This window comes from Vicia villosa, unplaced genomic scaffold (genome assembly GCF_029867415.1).
Source record: "Vicia villosa cultivar HV-30 ecotype Madison, WI unplaced genomic scaffold, Vvil1.0 ctg.000363F_1_1_3, whole genome shotgun sequence".
NCBI classification, from domain to species: Eukaryota; Viridiplantae; Streptophyta; class Magnoliopsida; order Fabales; family Fabaceae; genus Vicia; species Vicia villosa.
This window is the reverse complement of record NW_026705164.1, coordinates 53,170-76,061: the sequence shown is the minus strand read 5'-3', so window position 1 is coordinate 76,061 and position 22,892 is coordinate 53,170. Positions and strand designations below refer to the sequence as shown.

At 36.4% G+C, this 22,892-nt stretch overlaps 1 protein-coding gene across 2 annotated transcripts; it reads left to right on the top strand.

Annotated features, from left to right (window-relative positions):
- Positions 1-329: 329 nt before the first annotated feature.
- Positions 330-10,257, top strand: LOC131627410 (serine/threonine-protein kinase EDR1-like). Of its 2 annotated transcripts, XM_058898268.1 has the most exons (13): positions 331-1,014; positions 2,769-3,191; positions 3,745-3,848; positions 4,064-5,160; positions 5,656-5,696; positions 6,331-6,399; positions 6,707-6,807; positions 6,950-7,028; positions 7,110-7,208; positions 8,695-8,763; positions 8,852-8,901; positions 9,472-9,648; positions 9,787-10,257. In XM_058898268.1, the coding sequence occupies exons 1-13, from the start codon at positions 562-564 to the stop codon at positions 9,920-9,922; spliced, it is 2,898 nt and encodes a 965-aa protein (XP_058754251.1). In that variant the 5' UTR covers positions 331-561; the 3' UTR covers positions 9,923-10,257. The 2 variants fall into 2 exon arrangements, 1 of the variants encoding a protein (XP_058754251.1); XR_009291439.1 differs by lacking the exons at positions 8,852-8,901; positions 9,472-9,648; positions 9,787-10,257 and having other exon boundaries at positions 330-1,014; positions 7,093-7,208.
- Positions 10,258-22,892: the final 12,635 nt, after the last annotated feature.

The window sequence follows — 22,892 nt, the reverse complement described above, 5'->3', positions numbered from 1 at the left end:
CGATTTTCTCCGCAGGTCAAACCCGTTTTACAACCCCTAATACCAATACCCGCAATCAATCAAATACTATTTTAATAAAATTTACACCAAACTAGTTTAACTTCGTGGGACAAAAAAACCTTTTCTAGTAAGAAAAATCACACCTTTTCTAGTAAGAAAAATCACGACCTCCACGTAGACTATTAACGGGACACGTTGGTTCCCATGCCGTCATCGAATTGGCGCCCTTGATATTAGCGCGTCTAAGTGTGCGTGTCATTTTCGTCATTTACCATCATTTTTCGCCCATTTTATTTACCGATCATGCCAACATCATCACTAGTTATCTAGTCCAATTTTTACTCTCCCAAAGTTTTTCCCTCCCAACACTTTCCTCTCAAGTCTCTTCCTTGACCATAAAAAAACCTCACACAAACACAAGCAAAAAAAAAGGGTGCAGAATTTCAAGAGAAAATAAAACGGAGAGAATTCACAGAAACTGAAATAGATTGAGATTGTGATTATACTATTACAGTATAATTTAGAATTAGAAAGTGATTCCGATTTTCCGATTTCTCTTTGATGAGTGAAAGAGGGAAGAAAGAAAAACCAACAGAGAAAAAAGAGAGGATGAAGAACATCTTCAAAAAGCTTCATATAGGTAGCAGCCACGATCCTCATCGATCCAATGAAATTCCGCCACCTGTACCATCGCCGTCCGACGCCGCCGAGCATGTTCAGACTCCCGGCGGTTCTACAGTCACTCCTTCTACCTCGTCGCCGTCTACAGCGCCTATCACTCCTGCCTCCGCCGGCGGTGGTTTGTCTGCGGTAGTCAATCGTCAAGACTTTTTCTCATCTGAGGAGGAATTTCAGGTACAGTTAGCCCTAGCTATCAGTGCTTCTAATTCGGAGTTCCGTTGTGATGATCCGGAGAAGGATCAGATCCATGCGGCAACGCTACTCAGTTTGGGAGGACATCGTATTGATTCGAATAAGGATGATGTGGCGGAGGCGCTTTCCAGGCAGTATTGGGTAAGTTTTGATAGTGAGGGTAAATTTTAGGGGTTTATGCTGAGTGATTTTTGTTCTAGTTTTTTATAACTTTAGTCAATCAGTTCTTGTAGTGGATTGATTTCTGTTTGAAAGTTAGATTTGGGGATTTAGATGTGACTAGGGTTGTTGACTTGAGGAGAAATTTTGCTTCTGTCTGGGGTAGACTGAGCTTCGAAAGTATTCCATTTTCCATTTATTGGCCTTTAGCAGAATCTGTTATGCCTTGTGGGATCTTAAGAATTATATGAATATCTCCCCACTATATGAATTGATCTAATTGTTTGGACCGACGTAGGTTGAAGGTTTTTGTACCTTTGGTAGTTTGATACTTAATCCATAGCTAGAAATTCGAAATGTGGATCATTATGTTATAATCTTTAGATGTTTATTTGTATGCTTGGGAATTAACATTGAAAAGTAATCACCTTCATGATTGAATTTTTAAACTGGTTCATTAAGTGTATATTGAGATGAACTTTCTGATGTAATCAGCAATTGTATGTTTAACAGCTCTTGTGTCTATGATTACCTTTCTAAGACGATATAATTGGAGAAATTATATTTTGACACGAATTTCGACAACAATTTCGATAGTTAACACACATCAAATATGTGGCTAATTATATTCAATGGATGGTTAATGAATATAGCAAGTTGTTGGCACTGATTAACCATCGAATAACCATCCATTGAATGTAATGAACCGTGTTTTTGGATGTCAGTAACTAACTATTATTTATCACATGTTCTAACATACACGATATCTACTAACCGTCGATATTGTGTTCAAATATATATGGTGATTTTCAATTGTTCAAATATACATGATATCATTAACCACAACCTGTGTTAAAATTTACTTTTGAAAATTGTAGTTAAACATTCAAAATTGTAGCTAATTATGTTCATTTGACAATTAATGAGTGTTGTGACACGTTGTTATATCTATTAACCAACCACCAAACGTAATTAACATGTATTTGTACTAAGTTAACCTTCTAAATTGTTGTTGAAATTTGTATGTCAAAACAACACAACTCATATTATTAAGGGTTTAATAGTAATGCACTGATGGTGTAATTTTTTCTTACACATGCATCCAATTAAATCACACCATGTAGATATTTGTGGAGATATTTTAGGAACTATTCTATTAAAATGACACTTTTATATGATTTGATTGGATGCACGTGTAAAAAAAAAATTATACCGCCGGTGCATAGCTATTAATCTCTTTAATACCAGTTGCTTTGGTTTTCTACCTAATATTTTTATGGGTTATTAAACATGTTTTAGTCCCCTATAAAATCATGAATTTTCAAGCTTAGTATCTACATAAATAAACTATTCAATTTTAGTTCGTATTTTGAAAACTCTTCATAAAGAATGGGTGCTTTTTCTCCCTCTACTAGGATAAAAAACAGTCCCTATAAAAGCTTAATAGGGACTAAAATTGAATAGAATTTACATAAATACAAAACTTGCTTTTTTGTTTTTTAGGTAAAATTTCTATACACGCACACATGCTCCATTACATGCAAATGCTTACTTGCAACAAGTGAACATGCACTCCTTCATTTATATTCATCAGTTGAGCACCAAAACCAAAACGGAAACAAATAAGCCATAACTTGAATTTTGTGAACATGTAATGCTGGCAAATTTTTTTATCTCCATTAATACTATTTTCACCTTTAATGCCATTGTGCATTTCTGTTTTTTGTTGGGACCAGGAATACAACGTGCTTGACTATGAAGAGAAAGTAATAGATGGTTTTTATGACGTATATGGCCTATATAATGACCCAGCAATGCAAGGAAAGATGCCATCTCTAGCTGATCTTGAAACAAACTCAGGTGGTTCTAGCTTTGAAGTGGTCATAGTTAATAGAACAATTGATCCTGCCCTGGACGAGCTGGTGCAAATTGCACATTGTATAGCATTGGACTGCCCTGTCACTGAGATTGGTATTTTGGTGCAAAGGCTTGCCGAGCTTGTTACTAGCCATATGGGCGGCCCTGTAAAAGATGCTAATATCATATTAACAAAATGGACAGAGAGAAGTACAGAGTTAAGGACATCTCTTCACACAAGTGTATTACCTCTTGGGTCCTTAGATATTGGGCTCTCTAGGCATCGCGCTTTACTTTTCAAGGTTAGCACAATGGCTTCTTGGTGCTTAAAACCTTGTGAGCCATAAAAAATTTGATGTTAAGTCTAGTCATTATCTACAAAAGATTTTATTTACATTGCATGATATGATATGTGCAGTATTATTAAGTACAACAATCACTTAAAACTTATTTTAAAGAAGAAATGATTTATGAATTAATAAAATTGAATCTGATAATTTCTTTTTAGAATTATTCATACTGGGAAAGTATTCCCTGCTAATCTAGCCTAGGCATGTATTCTGAAATAAATTTTTGAGGATGTAAGTATACTTAACTCAATGGGAAATTGCTGCTCAATCAATTAAAGATGGAGTCATCAAATTTTAGGCTGACTCTGTCATCGGTACCTCTAAAACTGTTGTGGGTTTCTAAGCATTGAATTCATAGTGTATACTTGCTAAGTCTAATTTTGCATATTGAGAATTAATTGTATTATTAAAATTAGTATATTTTCTGTGCATTTTATATTACTCTTACTCTTTTTCTGATAAATCTGTTGGCTGTGTAATACACCTTGTGGTTTTATGGATGTAGATATTAGCAGACAACATCAAGATGCCTTGTAGACTGGTTAAAGGTAGTCATTACACTGGTGTTGAGGATGATGCTGTCAACATTATAAAATTAGATGATGAAAGGTTAAGGCTTTTGTTATTCTTCTATTTTTCATGTATTTGATGTTGACTTACTCAATTGTATGTGCACGTCTATATGTTTCCCTTTTTTTTATCTTCTATTATGTGTTAGCAATGGTTGATAGTCATTGGAAGTCTCTCTGCGTGTGTCTAGAAATTCCTGTGGATATTCTGGTCCCTTGGTACTGACTACTGATATTCTACTGTTATGCTCTCAGGGAGTTTTTAGTTGATCTCATGGCTGCTCCTGGAACACTCATCCCAGCTGATATTTTAAATGCGAAGGATAATGCCTTTAAGTCTTACAACCCCAAGATTGTGCCGAGTTTGCTTTCCGCTGAGGAAACTGATCTTTCTTACTCAAGACCTATACCACCCTCTAATGGTGAAGGCAGTAGTCAGACTTCTGTAATAAAAGGTCCTACGTTGCCTTGGAATGGACAATCATATACTGAGAAGTCAGAGTATATGCCTTCAAACTTTGGTTTGAACAGAGACACTGGTGTTGGTCCTTCTAAAATTCCTAATAGAGGGAGTCCTAATCAACGGGAAAATTTGCCACCTTCGTATGGTAATTCTTTGTACAAAGGTACTCTTGGAATGAATGCAGTGGGTGATGGGACAAGATTGAATGTCAATGTTGTGCCATATGCCCAAAACAACTCCACCGACCCTCAAAACCTTTTTGCAGACCTGAACCCATTTTTGATAAAAGGGACTGGGAAGTCATTTGTGCTCAACAAACCTGTGGAAAATAAACCTCCTGAGCACGGTACGAAAAACAATGCCGTTTCTGGTCGACCCGTGTCACCACTGATGTGGAAGAATCAGCATGCCTACAACGAAGTCCCCAGAAAAACTAATCATAACCCTAATGAATATAACCCTCCTTTATTAAATACTGATCTCAGCACTTCCAATTCATCATACAATTCAAATATAAATAATGATATTAGTTCTCAAACTTCTGCACAAATTACTGGTTCAGCCTCATCGGCTGGTGTAGGTGAGCCGAACTGGATCGAAGGTCTCAATACTAATTTTAGAAGGGGAGATTTGGAAAGTTCTCAAAGTCAAAATGTCATGGTAAAGGGATTTAACGAACCCGAAAGCACTGAACTCGGATACCGTGACAGGAGGAAGTGCATATATGACAGATTCATGGGAAGCAATTTGCAATTAAAAGATTCCGATAGTCCTAGCACTTCAATTGATTCCATTACAAACAGGGTCGATCAAATATTGGACGATGCAGATGTTGGTGAATGTGAGATTCCATGGGAGGATCTGGTTATTGGTGAAAGAATTGGTCTAGGTAATGCGAATGATTTGTCTTTATTCTCTTGTAGGAATGTCGTTAATATTTACAGTTAAGTTGACTAGGCTCTGGTTTTTTATTTCTGTAAATATTTAAGTGAAGTTTGCATCAGATGCACACAATCATTAATCACTTAGATCTAACAATAATTTCTATTATATTTTTTATTGAATAAGTTACTGAGGGTTCAAATTCCGATCATTATATTAACATTTTCCGTTTCAAATTTGTTTTTGATTAAGTTACTATTTTTGTTCTTCTATTTGTGCAAGCATATATAGGCTGTAGTTTTTTTATAAGCCATATAGTCTGTAGTTCATCGCAAACATGTCTTAACTTCACGAAATTTCCTATTTTTCTCATGTGATATACCTTTCACCGGGATTGAAATTGATTGATAGTAGTTGTTAGGGATGTTCCTGGCATGTTTAAATCTTGCATGTCTATTGATGAGGTATTATTCTGTTAATGTTCCTGCTTTCTTTCAAATAGGTTCATATGGTGAGGTATACCGTGCGGACTGGAATGGCACGGTGAGTGCTATAATTCGTTTATATACTTGCGTGGAAAATTATTATTGTAGATTGAATTGGAAGCTGTTTATATTCTTATTTTTAGTGATGACAGTTTTATACTCTGTCTGCATGATAGAACAACAGCAACAGCAACCAGGACTTATCCTATTAAGTGGGATCGGCTACATGCACCAAACTACCCCACAATGTTCTATAAAAAAATTATGTTTCTATCCAGCTTATTTATCTTGAGATCTTTCTTAAATAGTTTCTCTTATAGTTTTTTTAGGTTTTCCTCTATATTTAGTAGTTTGACTGCCCTCCATCCGATCCTCTTTCCTTACCCCAAATCTTAATATAACCATGTTGGAGTTGTTTTTACATGCCATTTGTCTTCGTTTACAATGTCACAGTGGCATTAATGTAATAAAAATGATGGCATTAACTCACAGTAAGTACAGATTTGGGAATGACTCAATTTAACTTGTATAAAACTTAAAAGCACTAGAATAACACTCAGGAGGTTATCGGCTATTGAATGACTTGAGGTCCCCTTTTTTTTTTTGTTATGTTTGATAACAATCATATAACAAGTTTTTTTTTTTCTCTCCGAAAGGTAGTGAGTTGTTTTCTCTGATTTTTTTAATATCAGGAGGTTGCTGTGAAGAAATTTTTGGATCAGGATTTTTCAGGCGCTGCCTTGTCTGAATTCAAAAGAGAAGTAAGCTCTATTTAGGTTTATTTTTGCATGCAACGAATATTTTTCTTATTTGCATAAAATAAATAGGAAAGAAACAGTGAATCCCTGCGACTTTAAGAAATTATTATGTTTCTCTCAAAATAAGACTAATCAGAAAATTTAGATCGAGATACCAGTCAGGAAAAAGTTAAAAGTTTCTTGCCGGGGAGTGGATAATGTGTTAGAAATGCAATAATAAGATGAAAAGAAACAATTATATATGAAAGGTTCATCATAGTTGTGTACTTAAATACCAAACCTAATCTCTTTTTCATCCGTTTGTTGCAAGGTACGGATAATGCGTAGGCTGCGCCATCCAAATGTTGTTCTTTTTATGGGTGCTGTCACCCGGCCTCCCAATCTCTCAATCATTTCAGAGTTTCTCCCGAGGTAGATATCTTTCACTTTTTCAATCATTAATTTTTTTTAAAACAAAATAATGGTATTTCTTATCAGCCACATTGGTCTTGGAAGTTAGTTACTTTTTCATATTTGGGCTTCACACTGGCATTATTGTTGTAAAATTTTACAGAGGAAGCTTGTACCGAATTCTTCATCGCCCTAATTGTCAGATCGATGAGAAACAAAGAATAAAAATGGCTCTTGATGTGGTATGAAATAATTATCCATCTTCCCTGTCACCTCTCATTTACATTGGTGAACTTCAAATTTTAGAACATCCCGATTTACAGGCTAGGGGTATGAATTGCTTGCACGCTAGCACACCTACAATTGTTCACCGAGATCTGAAGTCCCCAAATCTTTTGGTTGATAAGAACTGGAACGTTAAGGTATATGATTGAAAATTCATGAGCTATACCACATGCCTATTTTTTGTTGTTTCTCTCATTTATTTGATTCCTAAATTCTTTCATTGCATATCAAATCTACATATCTGTAAGTTTGATTAAGTCAACTTGGTTAGTTTTGGAAATATGATATGTTGAATATACTCTGAATTTTAGTGCAAGCGCTGTGTATTACTATTTTGGGTTCCATTTCTGATCCGTGCTTTACTAAATTTGTTTCTTATATTCATTATTTTGGAAGTATGGTATTGGGATATCATAAAGTGGATGATGTAGACACCGGCTACCATATGCTTTTATTTTTGCAATGGATAGTAATGTATATGATGATGGGAAGATGTAGAAGTTGACAATCAGCTTAATTGTCTATTCGGTGTTTCTTTGTCAAGTAAACTTGGACATGCTTGACTTAATAAGTAAATTGACATGCCTATATAAGCACAATTGATGTCATATGGGAAGGACTATCTCCGTCCCAAAATATAGGACCCTCTTTGGTTTTTTCTTGTCCCTTTATATAAAATTCCTTTTAAATTTTCAACTTCACTAGTGATATTTATGATTATTTTTCTGCAATATGTAATAAGTACTCTTACAAACAATATCAATTTTTAACGAATTTAATACTACAACCAACTTTTTTAATTTCTGTGATTTACTCAATTGGGTTTTAATATTTAGAGACGAATGTAGCACCGTTTATGGCTGTTTGATGTGACATTTAGGGGAGATATATATGAGGTTAGTATTGAAGCCTAACCAATCCATTCCAGCTAATTTTATAAACTAAACGAATTAAACCCTCATGGTAGAAAGACTCTCAAACTGACCAACCCAAAAAGTAAAAGTTGGGTTGGTTAAACAAAATACCAATATTATACCTACAGTTTGGATTCCCGTAAAACTTGTGAAATTTTTTGTAAACTGAATATAGGTCATGGGATGATTTACTTGGTTATGATAATATATACCAATTAAATGGTTACAAAATTTCTACTCTAAAACATTGCATAACTGCCAAAACCTGAAAACAAGTATGAGTATATCAAAAGATTCGGAATACAAGCTCAACCAGAATTATTGCATGTTGAAAAAGGTTGTATGTGAGAAGCATATAAGAAAAGGCAAGCATTTTTCAGTCGGATTACTGTTGTTGATTATGTTTTGTTGAAATTGTATAGTTTAAAATGAAAGGTAAACAGTTTGATTGGGTTTTAGTAGTTTTTTAAAGTATACTAGCTTAAGCCTATGGCTAAAAAGGAAACTCGGCCCATCCATTTGAGTTGGGTTGCTTAGGTTTTCTTGAATTATGAACTGCTGTCATGGCAAATGTGTATATATAAAGGCTATTTTCACGTGGTTGGTAGTTCGTTATTTTCTGAACATTTCCTGAACTGCGGAGAAATCACTTTCTGTGCTCTGGATTTTACTTTTACTTGATCTTGAAAGCAAGCCATTATTTCTACAGGTATGTGATTTTGGGCTGTCAAGGTTGAAGCATAACACATTTTTATCATCCAAATCAACTGCCGGAACGGTGAGAATTAAGAAATTTGTTTAGTCACATGCAGTTTGTGCCTTATCTATGTTTTGTATATCTGACATGATTATTGTCAACTGGTTAGCCGGAATGGATGGCTCCTGAAGTTCTCCGCAATGAACCTTCCAATGAGAAGTGAGTTATTATTGATTTAAGATTAAGGTTTTTTCTGGATCATAATTTTTACTTATATCTTATTTGTGTAATCAGTGGCTAAATATTTACAAAGTTATAAATGTGGAAGGTATTAATGTAGTCCAGCTGCCAGCCTTCTCCTAACAAAAAAATATACCAACTGCTTCATAACTAAAGTAAAATTGGTTTAGTAGGCCTTTTTAACAGGCTTTTGGATGATAATTTTTTTCCTCACAAAATGCTGTTTTGACAACATTTTTATGGTTTGCGATTCAGTGACTCCCTTTTATTTTGTTTTATAAAGTGATTCCCTTTTTCATTCACTGAATTATATTTTTCTCCTATAATAAACAATGGCTGTCTGTCTGGACCCAATATTCTTAAATAAGTGTGGAATTTCATTTTTCCATGTCTTTCGTGATAAAATATTTAATGCTTGGTAGACAAGGTGACTGCTGTTTGAGAAGGATGATGCCAAAATTTCTGAACATTTTAGTCATTTATATACTCAATTATGTCAATAGCTGTCTCTCTTGAGCGTAACTCTTAATTATCATTCCAAATGCACAGGTGTGATGTTTATAGTTTCGGTGTCATCCTATGGGAGCTTGCCACTCTAAAGTTGCCTTGGACTGGAATGAATCCTATGCAAGTTGTTGGTGCTGTAGGTTTCCAAAATCGCCGCCTTGAAATTCCTAAGGAAGTTGATCCTTTAGTAGCAAGAATAATCTGGGAATGTTGGCAACAGTAAGTCCGTTAGCCTTAGATTTACTCTTATTTTCTTCTATATTTCATCATCTAAATTGTTTAACAAAATGTAGATTTAAATTTCATTTCCACTTGATGATCTTTCTCTTCCTCTTCTCCTTCTCACTCTTGTGCCAGGGATCCAAATTTGCGCCCCTCGTTTGCACAGCTGACTGTGGCTCTTAAGCCCTTGCAGCGTCTGGCTCTCCCATCTCACCAAGACCAGGTAGCTCCACCTCTGCCTCAGGAGATTTCTGTAAATTCTACCCCATGAAAAATCTCCCTTTTCTCAAGTGTGAATAACTAGGATTTCTGCACAGTTTACTCATATCCTTATAAATGTAACCAACAACAACAAAAAAAAAAAGAAGCAAAACTTGTAACGGCAAAGTTTCAATTATTGAGGAATGCATCAAATTATCCATTACTGCTGTAGCCAAATAACTACAGAGCGATTTTTGTATTGTGTTGATAGCTTGTCCGAGGAATCAAAACTCGGTAATATAATGTGTAAATTACTGTTCATTAGTAAAGTAATTAAAATATTTTATTTATATGATATGTAAATATAAAGTATTTTTTTTTGTTAAAATCCAGTCAATTCTAACTAATATAATATGATTATATTGTATATTTGATGAGATTAAAAAAAACACTAATATAATATGATTATATTGTATATTTGATGAGATTAAAAAATAATAATAATAGATGTTTTATTAACAGCAACAATAACAAAAGTTACTCTTAGCATAATATGTGTTTGCTCTTGTATAAAAATTGTTCACGGTGTGGCCATATCACTGGTTTACGTTACTCATTAAATTTTAATATCTAAAAAAAAGATGAAAGGGAAACAGACATCTTTAACATTAATTAAAGAGAATTTCTTTATGCATTCATGCACCTTTTTAGAGATTTATGGTGAAAACTTTAAAATATTTCTATATTTTAGATATGCATTTTCGAAGTCATATTTTTTTAAAAATAAAAAGTGACTTCGCAATGCAACTCCTAAGTCATTTTTTTTAGGAAAAATTGTGTCTTCGCAGATGTATCTCTGAAGTCACTTTTTTTTGGGAAAAAGAGGTGACTTCGCGTATGTATATTTGAAGTCATTTTTTTAAAGAAAAAAAGGTGAATTTGAAAGTGCATATGTGAAAATATGTTTGGGACAGAATCCATATCAACAAAGCAACAAAATATAAATTTGTCGTAAATAATCGAAATTACATAGATAATTTAACAAAAATTTAACGTTACATATTGTTATAAACGGGTAGTTGAGGACGACACAACATTTTAATAATATCTCCCGTTGAAGTTCCACATCCAACTCGATCGGACCCTTTGAAGAATACTGTTGAAAAGTTGTCCACTTAATCTCTAAATCGTCATCGTTCTTGAGCTCAATGAGGTGAATTTTATTTTTCCTTCGACGTCAAGTGAAGGTGAACGATACTCAAGCTTGACCACCTTCCGATTTTCTGAATATTACAAGAGAGTTTAGTGTCGGAATCAGCTCGGCGAACGGTGTGTCGTGCGAGAACCTAAATTGAAGTGGTATCGGGTAACCACTACTGAAGTAGACAAAAGCAAGGTGAGGGTAGGTTTGAGTCATTTTTTATTGTGGCTTGTGATGTTGATGAAAATCTATAGAGATCATATTTATAGACTTTTTGGAAAAATATGGACCCAAAAAATTTTATCTTGCTATCAGGACATATTTCAGATATGCACTTCCGAAATAAGCCATGATGCTTTAAAATTTCAGATATGAAATTTCGAATTATGCATAAATAGAATCCCAAATGATACCATCCTGTTATGGCAGAATCAACATCAATCAAACTTAATCAACATATAAAACAATTAAAATATCCGTCCATGCATCCATTATTTTCTCGACCACAACATTGAGTTTGATGATGTTTTCGTCTTCATCATTTTTTTCTTTGGTGTCAATTGCGAGTTTGAGCTTATATCTCACAATTTTTGTTATAAGATACCGACAAAGTACTGCAGTTGGTGTCGGAAAGACAGTACCAACCGAATTCATAAGGGCATTATCTCAGTCGATAACAATGACACAAGGAATATGTTAGACGCTAGGCTTAAGGATCTAGAGGGGGGGTGAATAGATCTCTCAGAGTTTTTCGGAATTATTTCAAACTTAAGCGAAAGCGGTTCTGAATCGACTTGCGTCTATTCCGGACCGCTATTGCAAGGGTTGTATATGTGATAAAACCACGAAATAATTGGGATTAACAATGAAAGGATAGGTTATCAAATCAATTCGTTACACTAAAGAAAATCGATTAACTTCTAATTTGTTAAACCTTGGTTTGCAATGCAGTGATAATGGAAGAAGCAAAAAGACAAACACTTGGTGATAATGTTCAAATTGATGGTGATTCAATGTGTGGTGAATTGTGATGTTTATGCAAGTTCTTAATTCACAATTTTAACACTTGAATCGTTTATCAATTTGCAATTATAACCAAATACGAACAGAACGTAAATGAAAAGATAAAAGCGACAAGAACACGATATTTGTTTAGGCAGTTCGTCGATCGTCCTCGCTATGACTACGTCTGCCCCCAATTCCAAACTGAAATTGGGAAATCTTCCATTAATGTTGAAAGCAGTTTATACAAAGAAGATAACAAAGCGATAAACAATAAACCAAATTTGTCGATCCTTTGAATCTTCTCCCCCCTTAATCTTGAGCCAGATCAAGGTCTTCCAAGAGCTTCACTTTGATCCCTTTCTGCAGTGTCTTGAATTGCTTGAACACTTGTTCTTCAATCTTCACACTCAGCTGGATCCTTGATGAAGCCTCTTGATAAAAACCCCCAAAATTCACCAATCTTGGAGCACAAAACCCTCAGATTTTATTCACCAAAAACCCCACAAATCTTCACCCACTAGGAATCTTCAATTCCGTTCCATAGACGTTATCGATCTTGAACGCAAACCCTCAATGCAAAAATGATTGTGTAGTTGTGTTGGAGTTATGTCGATGATCGAAGATGAGAAGCCTTTGTGTATCTTTCAGTTGTTGGTGTTAAAACTTCAATAATGAACATTTGATAATATATATGAGAGCTGGTCAGTTTGAGCATAGCAGATCAACAATTTTGGCCTTTTTGATCAAATAGGTCGACCTCTTGTAGTGCTTAGGTCGACCTAACAGAGCTGGATTAAACCTGGATGAAATTCTTCCCAGTTAGGTCGACCTGTTGAAGGTTTAGGTCGACCAGAATTCTGTTGAAACACGTTATGAAGAGTTTTCTTCAGTTTAGGTCGACCTAGTTGTTATGTGAGTCGGCCTAACAGTGAGGTGTGTAAATTTCATCATTTTAGGTCGACCTGGATTGTGAGTAGGTCGATCTATCTGTGGCATTTCTGAATCTTCCTTGTTTTCCTTGTTTTGGGTCGACCTAGATGCAGAGCAGGTCGACTTGCTTTGTCTTGAATAGCCAAACTTGCTTTTCTTTGAGTTCTTTTGCTTGTGCCTTGTTGCTTGTTTGCTTGTGAAGTTTGCCATGGATCAAAAACACCTTTGTGAGTGTGGGCTTGTATTCACATACTCCCCCTTTTTGATGATGGCAAACAAGTAGTGAAAGCTTCGGCAAACAAGTAGTGAGAGCTCCCCCGGACTTGTATGCGTAAGCTCCTTCCTACTGAGCTCCCCCGTACTCTCAGCACCTATCTCCCTCTTTGACAACATCAAAAGAAATACAACGAAGGAATAGTAGAAGAGAGTAACGAGATAAAATAGATATAACGCGAACATTCATAGTATAATAGGTAAAGTCAAGCAGAGATAGCATAATATCCAAACAAATTTAACAGTACACCCAAAACACATATAATATTCCAACTAATTGAAGGGAAACTAGGCTAAGTGCTAGAAAATTTTAGCAAATGAACATAAAGATGATGGAATGAAATGCAATGAGATGATGTTATGAAAAGTGATGCATCCTAACGCCTGCCCCGTCTTCCTCTTCCTCTTTGAAACGATTGAGGACGATCTTCTTCAACTTGTTCCAACAGATCAAGCACAAAGATGTTTAGAGTATTGAAGCTCTGACTTAGATTGGCATGACGGTTCAATGCAGTCTCCTCAAAATGATTCTGATTTAGGGTCGAGTTGGATGCAAACGTTTCAAAATCGCTTTTGTGGTCTTGAACCAAGCTGTATAACGATTGATATTGTCGTTGTTGTTCGTCATAGCGATCTTGTTGAAGCTGTTGCATGTTCTGGAATTGGAGCTGCTGTGTGTTGAAGTGCTGTTGTTGTAGGAGTTGCATATTTTCTAACATGGAAATGATGTTGGTTTGATCCGGCTGAGGCGGAGCTGTGTATCCCCAAGGGATTTCCTCTCCTTGAGGAGGAACATATTGCCAATTTGCATCCGCATCATGTGAAACATCTTCCATAGGGTGATCATCATCATTTGCTATGTCTTGATCATTGCCTTCATCTTCATTACCTGCAAGGTGGCCAAATTCTGTAGGATCGTCATAGTTGTACATGATCTTTCCGGTTCCCTTTTGAATGAGATAGTAGGGCAAATGTTCAAGCCTCATGCCGAAATGGTTCACGATTGTTTGAATGATTGAACCATAGCATAGAGCGGTAGTTTTCTGTTGTACTTCATGGAACTTGGCAGCTAGAAAGTGTGGCCAATGTACACGCGTCCTGTTTTGCAGCAGATACATTAGCACAACCTCATTGCGTTCAATTCTTGAGAATCCTCCTGCTCTTGGTCGACTGACTCTTGAGATAATCCAATTTAGGAGCCTAGGATCTCTCTTTAAGTGACCAGCTGTGATTGTTTCATTCGGTTTGTCAAAGACGGAAGGGTCTTTAAGAATGGATTTCATGTTAGCCACATGATCATAGTTTCCCGATACGTCACCGTCTTCCATACAAAATTCATCTCCTACAATTTTGAGACCAAAAATGCTTATCCAAGCCCGTTTGTCAACAACATGCGACCTGGAGCCCATTTTAAATCGGAAATTACAACCATCCCCTTTTTGGAACCCTGCATAGAAAGCCCTAACGGTATTTTCACAGTACGGGGTGTCACATTGCACCAATGGATGAATGTTTTGGTGTTCAATCAGATTAGCAACATCGGGAATATACATATGTTTGACAACATTTGGATTATAGATATATTGCCTAACAATTTTCCTTTTCATTTGCCACTTCTTAAAGTTTTCCCTACAGTCAGGATGTACAAGAGCACTTACCGGTTGAGAAGATGAACCAGATGCAATTTCCTTTCCCTTTCTTGATTTTGGAGGCATGGTTGTTGAGGATTTGAGTGAGAGAGATGAACTTTGGTTGCCTTTGGACTTGAGAATTTAGGGTTGGCCGTACAAATGATATGAGAATGAGCAAAAATGGAAATTGAAATGTTTATCTATGTATGGGGATGGGTCGGGTCGACCAACAGACCCAAATTTGGGAATTTTTGCAGCAGTAGGTCGACCTAATTGAAGGCTGGGCCGACCTAACAGAAGCACCCTTAAAAAAATCAAATTAGGTCGACCTAAAAGAAGAGTAGGTCGACGTAACTGGACATTTGTTGTTTTCTGTTGAAAAATAACTTCTGTAGGTCGACTCAGATGCAAAATAGGTCGACCTAAATTGCTTCAATTGTTTGAAATGCCTTGGTGATGTTTATATATGATGAATTTATGCTTAGTTACTTGCTTGTATGCCCAAAACATGATATGCTATGACTAATGATGAAATACATATACAAGTAAGAGAGATATATGGATGAAGTCACTATAAGCATGTTAATTGATAGCATATTATAGTATCAATAATATTTTTGGAAGTGAACAACAAACATGTTACCGCCTTCTCAATATGTAGGTGTCTCGTCAGCATTTCGTAGAATCCTCTAGTCAATGTGGAATGATGCCTGTTTTGATGATGAACTACCTTTATACTAAAAGAAGTGTTAGCTTGAGTATAATCAATATATATAAAGTAAAGGAATAAAATTAAGAGAAACAAACGTAATCAGCCTAAATTAGAGATATCTAATATCCCTAATTCCCTACGAATGTTGAAGAACTGCTCCGTTGCTAGAGGTTTGGTGAAGATGTCAGCTAGTTGCTTTTTGCTCTCTACATGTTCAAATATAACGTCTCCTTTCTCTACATGATCTCTTAAGAAGTGATACCTTATTTCAATATGCTTGGTTCGTGAGTGTAAGACAGGATTCTTGCTCAAGTTTATGGCACTTGTGTTGTCGCACATGATAGGTATACGATCAAGCTTAATACCAAAGTCAATGAGTTGTTGCTTGAGCCATAATATCTGAGCGCAGCAGCTTCCGGCAGCTACATATTCTGCCTCAGCGGTAGATAATGCAACTGATACTTGTTTCTTGCTATGTCAGCTTATTAATGAATTTGAGAATAGATGACATGTTCCACTGGTGCTCTTTCTGTCGGATTTGCAGCCAGCAAAGTCTGAGTCGGAGAATCCCACCAAATAACACTCATTGCCTTTAGGATACCATAGGCCATATGTAGTAGTTCCACGTAGATATCGCAGAATTCTTTTGACAGCCTTTAAGTGTGATTCCTTTGGACAAGATTGATATCTTGCACACATACATACACTAAACATGATGTCTGGTCTTGAGGCTGTAAGATACAATAGTGAACCTATCATACCTCGGTACAATTTCACATCAACCTCTTTACCTTTCTCATCTGTGTCTAGGTTACTATTTGTTGCCATAGGTGTGTCAATCTCCTTTGCCTCACTCATTCCAAATCTTTTAAGCAACTCTGTACAGTACTTGGTTTGACTTACAAAAGTTCCATGACTAAGTTGCTTGATTTGTAGGCCAAGGAAGAAATTCAGCTCTCCCATGAGACTCATCTCAAATTCGCTCTGCATAAGCTTAGAAAATTCTTTGACAAGTTTTGAATTAGTCGACCCAAATATAATATCATCTACATAAACTTGAACTAAGAGTACATCTTTATCTTTTCTTTTAATGAAGAGAGTAGTGTCAACTTTACCCCTAGAGTATCCTTGACTAAGTAGAAATTTGCTCAACCGTTCGTACCAAGCCCGAGGGGCTTGTTTGAGACAGTATAAAGCACGCTTCAGCTTATAAACATGAGTTGGATACATGTAATTCTCAAAGTCGGGTGGCTGAGCGACATAGACCTCTTCATTTATATAGCCATTTAGAAAGACCCTTTTAACATCCATTTGAAATAGTTTAAAATCTTTTGAACAAGCATAGGCAAGTAAGAGGCGAATAGCTTCGAGACGTGCTACAGGAGCGTATGTCTCTTCATAATCAATACCTTCCTCTTGATTGTAACCTTGGGCAACTAATCTAGCTTTGTTTCTAGTAATAACGCCATTTTCATCAAGTTTGTTACGAAAAACCCATCTAGTGCCGATTACTTGATGATCTCCCGGATGAGGGACTAGGTCCCAAACATCATTCCGTTTAAATTGGTTTAATTCTTCTTGCATGGCCATTAGCCAATGCTTATCAAGTAATGCGTCCTTAGCGTTTTTCGGCTCAACTTGTGAAACGAAAGCAAAATGATGACAAAAGTTACTTATCTTGGAGCGTGTTGTAACGCCCTTTGAGATGTCCCCTATTATGTTGTCAATTGGATGATCTTTCACATTTGTCCAGGCCTTAGGAAGTTCTTCATTGTTTGAGATGCTTTCTTTTTCATTATCATCATGAGACTCATCTTTCTCTTTCTCAGCATCTTTCTTCACAATAGTTTCACTCTCGTCTTCCTTATCTTTGACAATGTCTTCAGTAGATGGACCTGCACTATTAAAAGATAGACCTTTCTCGACATATTTTGTATAAGATTCATCAAATGACACATGTACTGAATCTTCTACCATAAGTAATCTTTTGTTGTATATCCTATATGCTTTGCTAGATTGTGAGTAACCAAGAAAGATGCCTTCATCAGCTTTAGCCTCGAATTTCCCAAGATTATCCTTACCATTGTTCAATACAAAACACTTGCAACCGAATACATGGAGATGTGACACATTTGGTTTTCTACCTTTTAGTAATTCATATGGCGTTTTGTTTAGTATAGGACGTATTATTATCCTATTCAAAATATAACACGCGGTGCTAATCGCGTCAGCCCAGAAATACTTAGGTAGACTACCCTCATTTAGCATTGTTCTTGCCAACTCCTCTAGAACACGATTTTTACGTTCAACCACTTCGTTTTGTTGTGGTGTTCTAGGAGCTGAAAAGTTATGCTCAATTCCATGTTTATCACAGTATTTTTCAAAAAGATAGTTTTCAAATTCTCCACCGTGATCACTTCGAATTGCAACTATTTTGGTGTTCATTTTATTTTGACATAATCTTGCAAATTGCGTGAAAGCTGGAAAAGTTTGATCCTTACTAGGTAGAAAGATTGTCCAACAAAATCTAGAGTAATCATCGACAATGACAAAACCATAGATGTTTCCACCTATGCTTTTAGTCCTTGAAGGGCCAAAGAGATCCATGTGAAGGAGTTCAAGAGGGCGTGATGTTGAAACAACGCTCTTTGATTTAAACGAGGTTTTCGTTTGCTTTCCCTTTTGACAAGCATCACATAGATTATCTTTTGAAAACTTTATTTTTGGTAAGCCGATTACTAAGTCTTTTGTGACAACCTTGTTAAGTAAGTCAAAATTTATGTGGGCGAGGCGTCTATGCCAAAGCCATGAGTCTTCGCCTAGAGCAATTAGACACTTGGTACTAGACTTAGATACTTCGTCCAAGTTTAGCATATAGATGTTGTTTACTCTTAAGCCATTAAACATAACGTCTCTTTTCTTAGTATGTTCGATTGTGCAACCAGAATTTGTAAATGTCACTTTGAAATCTTTGTCGCACAATTGACTTATACTTAAGAGATTATGTTTAAGACCTTCTACTAGCAATACATCAGTTATAGTTGTGGTAGAGGGGTTACCTACACTTCCTTTACCAAGTATAGCTCCCCGATTGTTAACTCCATAGGTGACATACCCCTTTTTCTTTGCGTGAAACTCAATGAAAAGTGATATGTCTCCCGTCATGTGTCTTAAACATCCGCTATCAAGGAACCACAACCTTTCGGCAATGTCAAGACACTTTTCCTGCAAAATTAATTTAGAGAGGGAGGTCCCCAATTTTCATTGGGTCCTTGGTAGTGAGTACATAATTTGTTGCACTTGGGCAACCATTGAAATACTCCTTTAGGAACCAAAATCCTCCTAAATTTGCATTTTTCAATGGTATGACCCTTTTTGCAACAATAGTGACAGGTAATATGATGAGAATATGCTGTTTTGCTAGTTGATACTTTTGGTACAAAAGTGTATTTACTATATAAAGGAGTATACGATCTTTTGAACTTATTTGGATCAACCGCAAAAGTCACTTTTGGTTGTAGAGCCTTGTCTAATTTGGCTTTTAGATCTCTTACTTCTTTTTGCCAAATATGACATGTCTCACAACCAAACCATGATGTAGGACCTATCTCAACTTTATCCTTTTGAATATCTAGCATGGATTGTTTTAAAGCTTCCATATCCTTTTCGGTTTTCTCAACTTTTGATTCAAGATATGAAAAGATTTTCTTATTTGAGGCCAAAAGTTTGAAAGCTTCAATTGCATCTCTATGTAATTCTTCAAAAGCAAGTTTTAATTGAGAATGAGATACTTTATCTACAAGTTCAGGTTTAAGATGACTTACACATTTCTTTTTCTTGTGTTGATGAGCCATAAGACATAAGTTTGCCGATTCTTCTTCGTCGCTTGATGAGCTTTCACTAGATGAATCACTTTCCCATGCTATGTAGGCTCTTCTAGATTTGTTGTGACCTTTGCTTTGGTTCTTCTCTTTCTCCTTCTTAAGGTATGGACAATCCGGTTTGTAGTGACCGACTTTGCCACAATTGAAGCAAGGACCTTTGATCTTTCCTTTGTTATTGTCATCTTTGTCGGAATGTTTTGCTCCATTTTTCTTTAGGTATTTGTTGTATCTTCGCACAAACAGTCCCATTTCCTCATCATCGGAGTCTTCATCATCACTTGTATCACTATCCTCTAGCTCTTGTCTTGAGGTCTTGGAGCTTGAAGCTTTTAGAGCTATTGACTTCTTCTCTACCTCTTTCTCCATGTTCTTCTCTTTCTTTGCCCTTTTCTCATGCATGTCAAGGCATTTAAGATGTTGTTCATGTTCTTCTAGTTTACCAAAGAGAGTGGTGATGTCTAAGGTATTTAGATCATTTGCTTCCTTTATTGTCGTAACCTTGGGTTGCCATTCCCTGTTCAAGCATCTCAAGATTTTGTTAGTAGCAACTGCATTGGAAACAGGTCTATCAAGAGAGTTTAAACGATTTTTCAAATGAACGAATCTCTTTTGCATGTTTTCGATGGATTCACCATCTTCCATGTGAAAGAGTTCGAACTCTTGAGTTAACGTATTGATTCTAGCTAGTTTGACATCATCCGTTCCCTCATGGGCAACTTGCAATGTGTCCCACATAGCTTTAGAGGATCTACAATGGGAAACGCGATAGTATTCATCAACTCCTAGAGCTGAGATTAGAACATTTCTCGCTTTCCAATCGTATCCATATCTCTTTTCATCTTCAGCATCCCAAGTATTTTCTAGTTTTGGAACAACGGCACCAGCTGCATTTGTCATGGTGATCTGAAAGGGACCATTGACAATTGCTGTCCAGATGTTCCTATCAATGGCATTGATGTGAACACACATACAATCCTTCCAATAGCCATAGTTTTCACCGTTGAAAACTGGAGCTCTATTGTGAGCCCCTTTAGGTCCGGAAGCCATCTTTCCAATAAGTGTTTCACGTAGCACGGAATAAACAAAGCTCTTGATGCCACTTGTTAGACGCTAGGCTTAAGGATCTAGAGGGGGTGAATAGATCTCTTAGAGTTTTTCGGAATTATTTCAAACTTAAGCGAAAGCGGTTCTGAATCGACTTGCGTCTATTCCGGACCGCTATTGCAAGGGTTGTATATGTGATAAAACCACGAAATAATTGGGATTAACAATGAAAGGATAGGTTATCGAATCAATTCGTTACACTGAAGAAAATCGATTAACTTCTAATTTGTTAAACCTTGGTTTGCAATGCAGTGATAATGGAAGAAGCAAAAAGACAAACACTTGGTGATAATGTTCAAATTGATGGTGATTCAATGTGTGGTGAATTGTGATGTTTATGCAAGTTCTTAATTCACAATTTTAACACTTGAATCGTTTATCAATTTGCAATTATAACCAAATACGAACAGAACGTAAATGAAAAGATAAAAGCGACAAGAACACGATATTTGTTTAGGCAGTTCGTCGATCGTCCTCGCTACGACTACGTCTGCCCCCAATTCCAAACTGAAATTGGGAAATCTTCCATTAATGTTGAAAGCAGTTTATACAAAGAAGATAACAAAGCGATAAACAATAAACCAAATTTGTCGATCCTTTGAATCTTCTTCCCCCTTAATCTTGAGCCAGATCAAGGTCTTCCAAGAGCTTCACTTTGATCCCTTTCTGCAGTGTCTTGAATTGCTTGAACACTTGTTCTTCAATCTTCACACTCAGCTGGATCCTTGATGAAGCCTCTTGATAAAAACCCCCAAAATTCACCAATCTTGGAGCACAAAACCCTCAGATTTTATTCACCAAAAACCCCACAAATCTTCACCCACTAGGAATCTTCAATTCCGTTCCATGGACGTTATCGATCTTGAACGCAAACCCTCAATGCAAAAATGATTGTGTGTAGTTGTGTTGGAGTTGTGTCGATGATCGAAGATGAGAAGCCTTTGTGTATCTTTCAGTTGTTGGTGTTAAAACTTCAATAATGAACATTTGATAATATATATGAGAGCTGGTCAGTTTGAGCATAGCAGATCAGCAATTTTGGCCTTTTTGATCAAATAGGTCGACCTCTTGTAGTGCTTAGGTCGACCTAACAGAGCTGGATTAAACCTGGATGAAATTCTTCCCAGTTAGGTCGACCTGTTGAAGGTTTAGGTCGACCAGAATTATGTTGAAACACGTTCTGAAGAATTTTCTTCAGTTTAGGTCGACCTAGTTGTTATGTGAGTCGACCTAACAGTGAGGTGTGTAAATTTCATCATTTTAGGTCGACCTGGATTGTGAGTAGTTCGACCTATCTGTGGCATTTCTGAATCTTCCTTGTTTTCCTTGTTTTGGGTCGACCTAGATGCAGAGCAGGTCGACTTGCTTTGTCTTGAATAGCCAAACTTGCTTTTCTTTGAGTTCTTTTGCTTGTGCCTTGTTGCTTGTTTGCTTGTGAAGTTTACCATGGATCAAAAACACCTTTGTGAGTGTGGGCTTGTATTCACAGCACATTCTATGGATTAACCAACAAAGCCTTGCATATTCTCAATTCCCATGTAGCGTTAGATTCTTTCTCACATTCCAAAAAAGTGAATACAAACGAAAATGTCTTTTCCGTAGAGGTCACACAAACAATTTCTAGAAGCGGAAGCCTATACTTGTTGGTCATCGAATCAATATAAGGACGGTTGGAAATGTGTTGAACAACTTGATATTTTTTGGATGAGTTCAAAATACGTCACGAATAGTAACGTTGACCTCACAGGCTCTGTACCTTGAATCATATTGGTTATCGTCCAAAAGTTTCAAAAGTTGTTGCATTTTTGACCTCGGACCTTTCTTCGCGATGTTCAGTTTATAACGTTCATTGTATACCTGTGTGATATTTGACACACTTTCGGGTCTTTTTGTTTCAAATCAGCAAGTATGTTTCTCGGCACAACTTTGATTATCGATAATTCTGAAATAGATTCCTTCTTTTCGGGATTAAGCTGACACACAATTGGATGCCATTGTAGCTTGGTGTCCAACACATGATTATGAACTCCGCAAACGATATTAAAACGCCACAAACCACCAGCCCTGCAAGATACGCTCAACTTAAACGGACACACATTTTCTCGACCACGTATCATCATGTTTTAACTTCCGATTTTTTGGAACATATTTCCCACCCCGCTCGCATTTCATCACAACAAATGCTTGCCTTCTACTAGTGCCATTGTCTGACCTTTGCTATCACGACGCTAAATCCAAGTTTACTAGCTTTAATTCGGATCCACTCAAGCAAATGTTGATGAGAAGTGAAAGTCATTTAA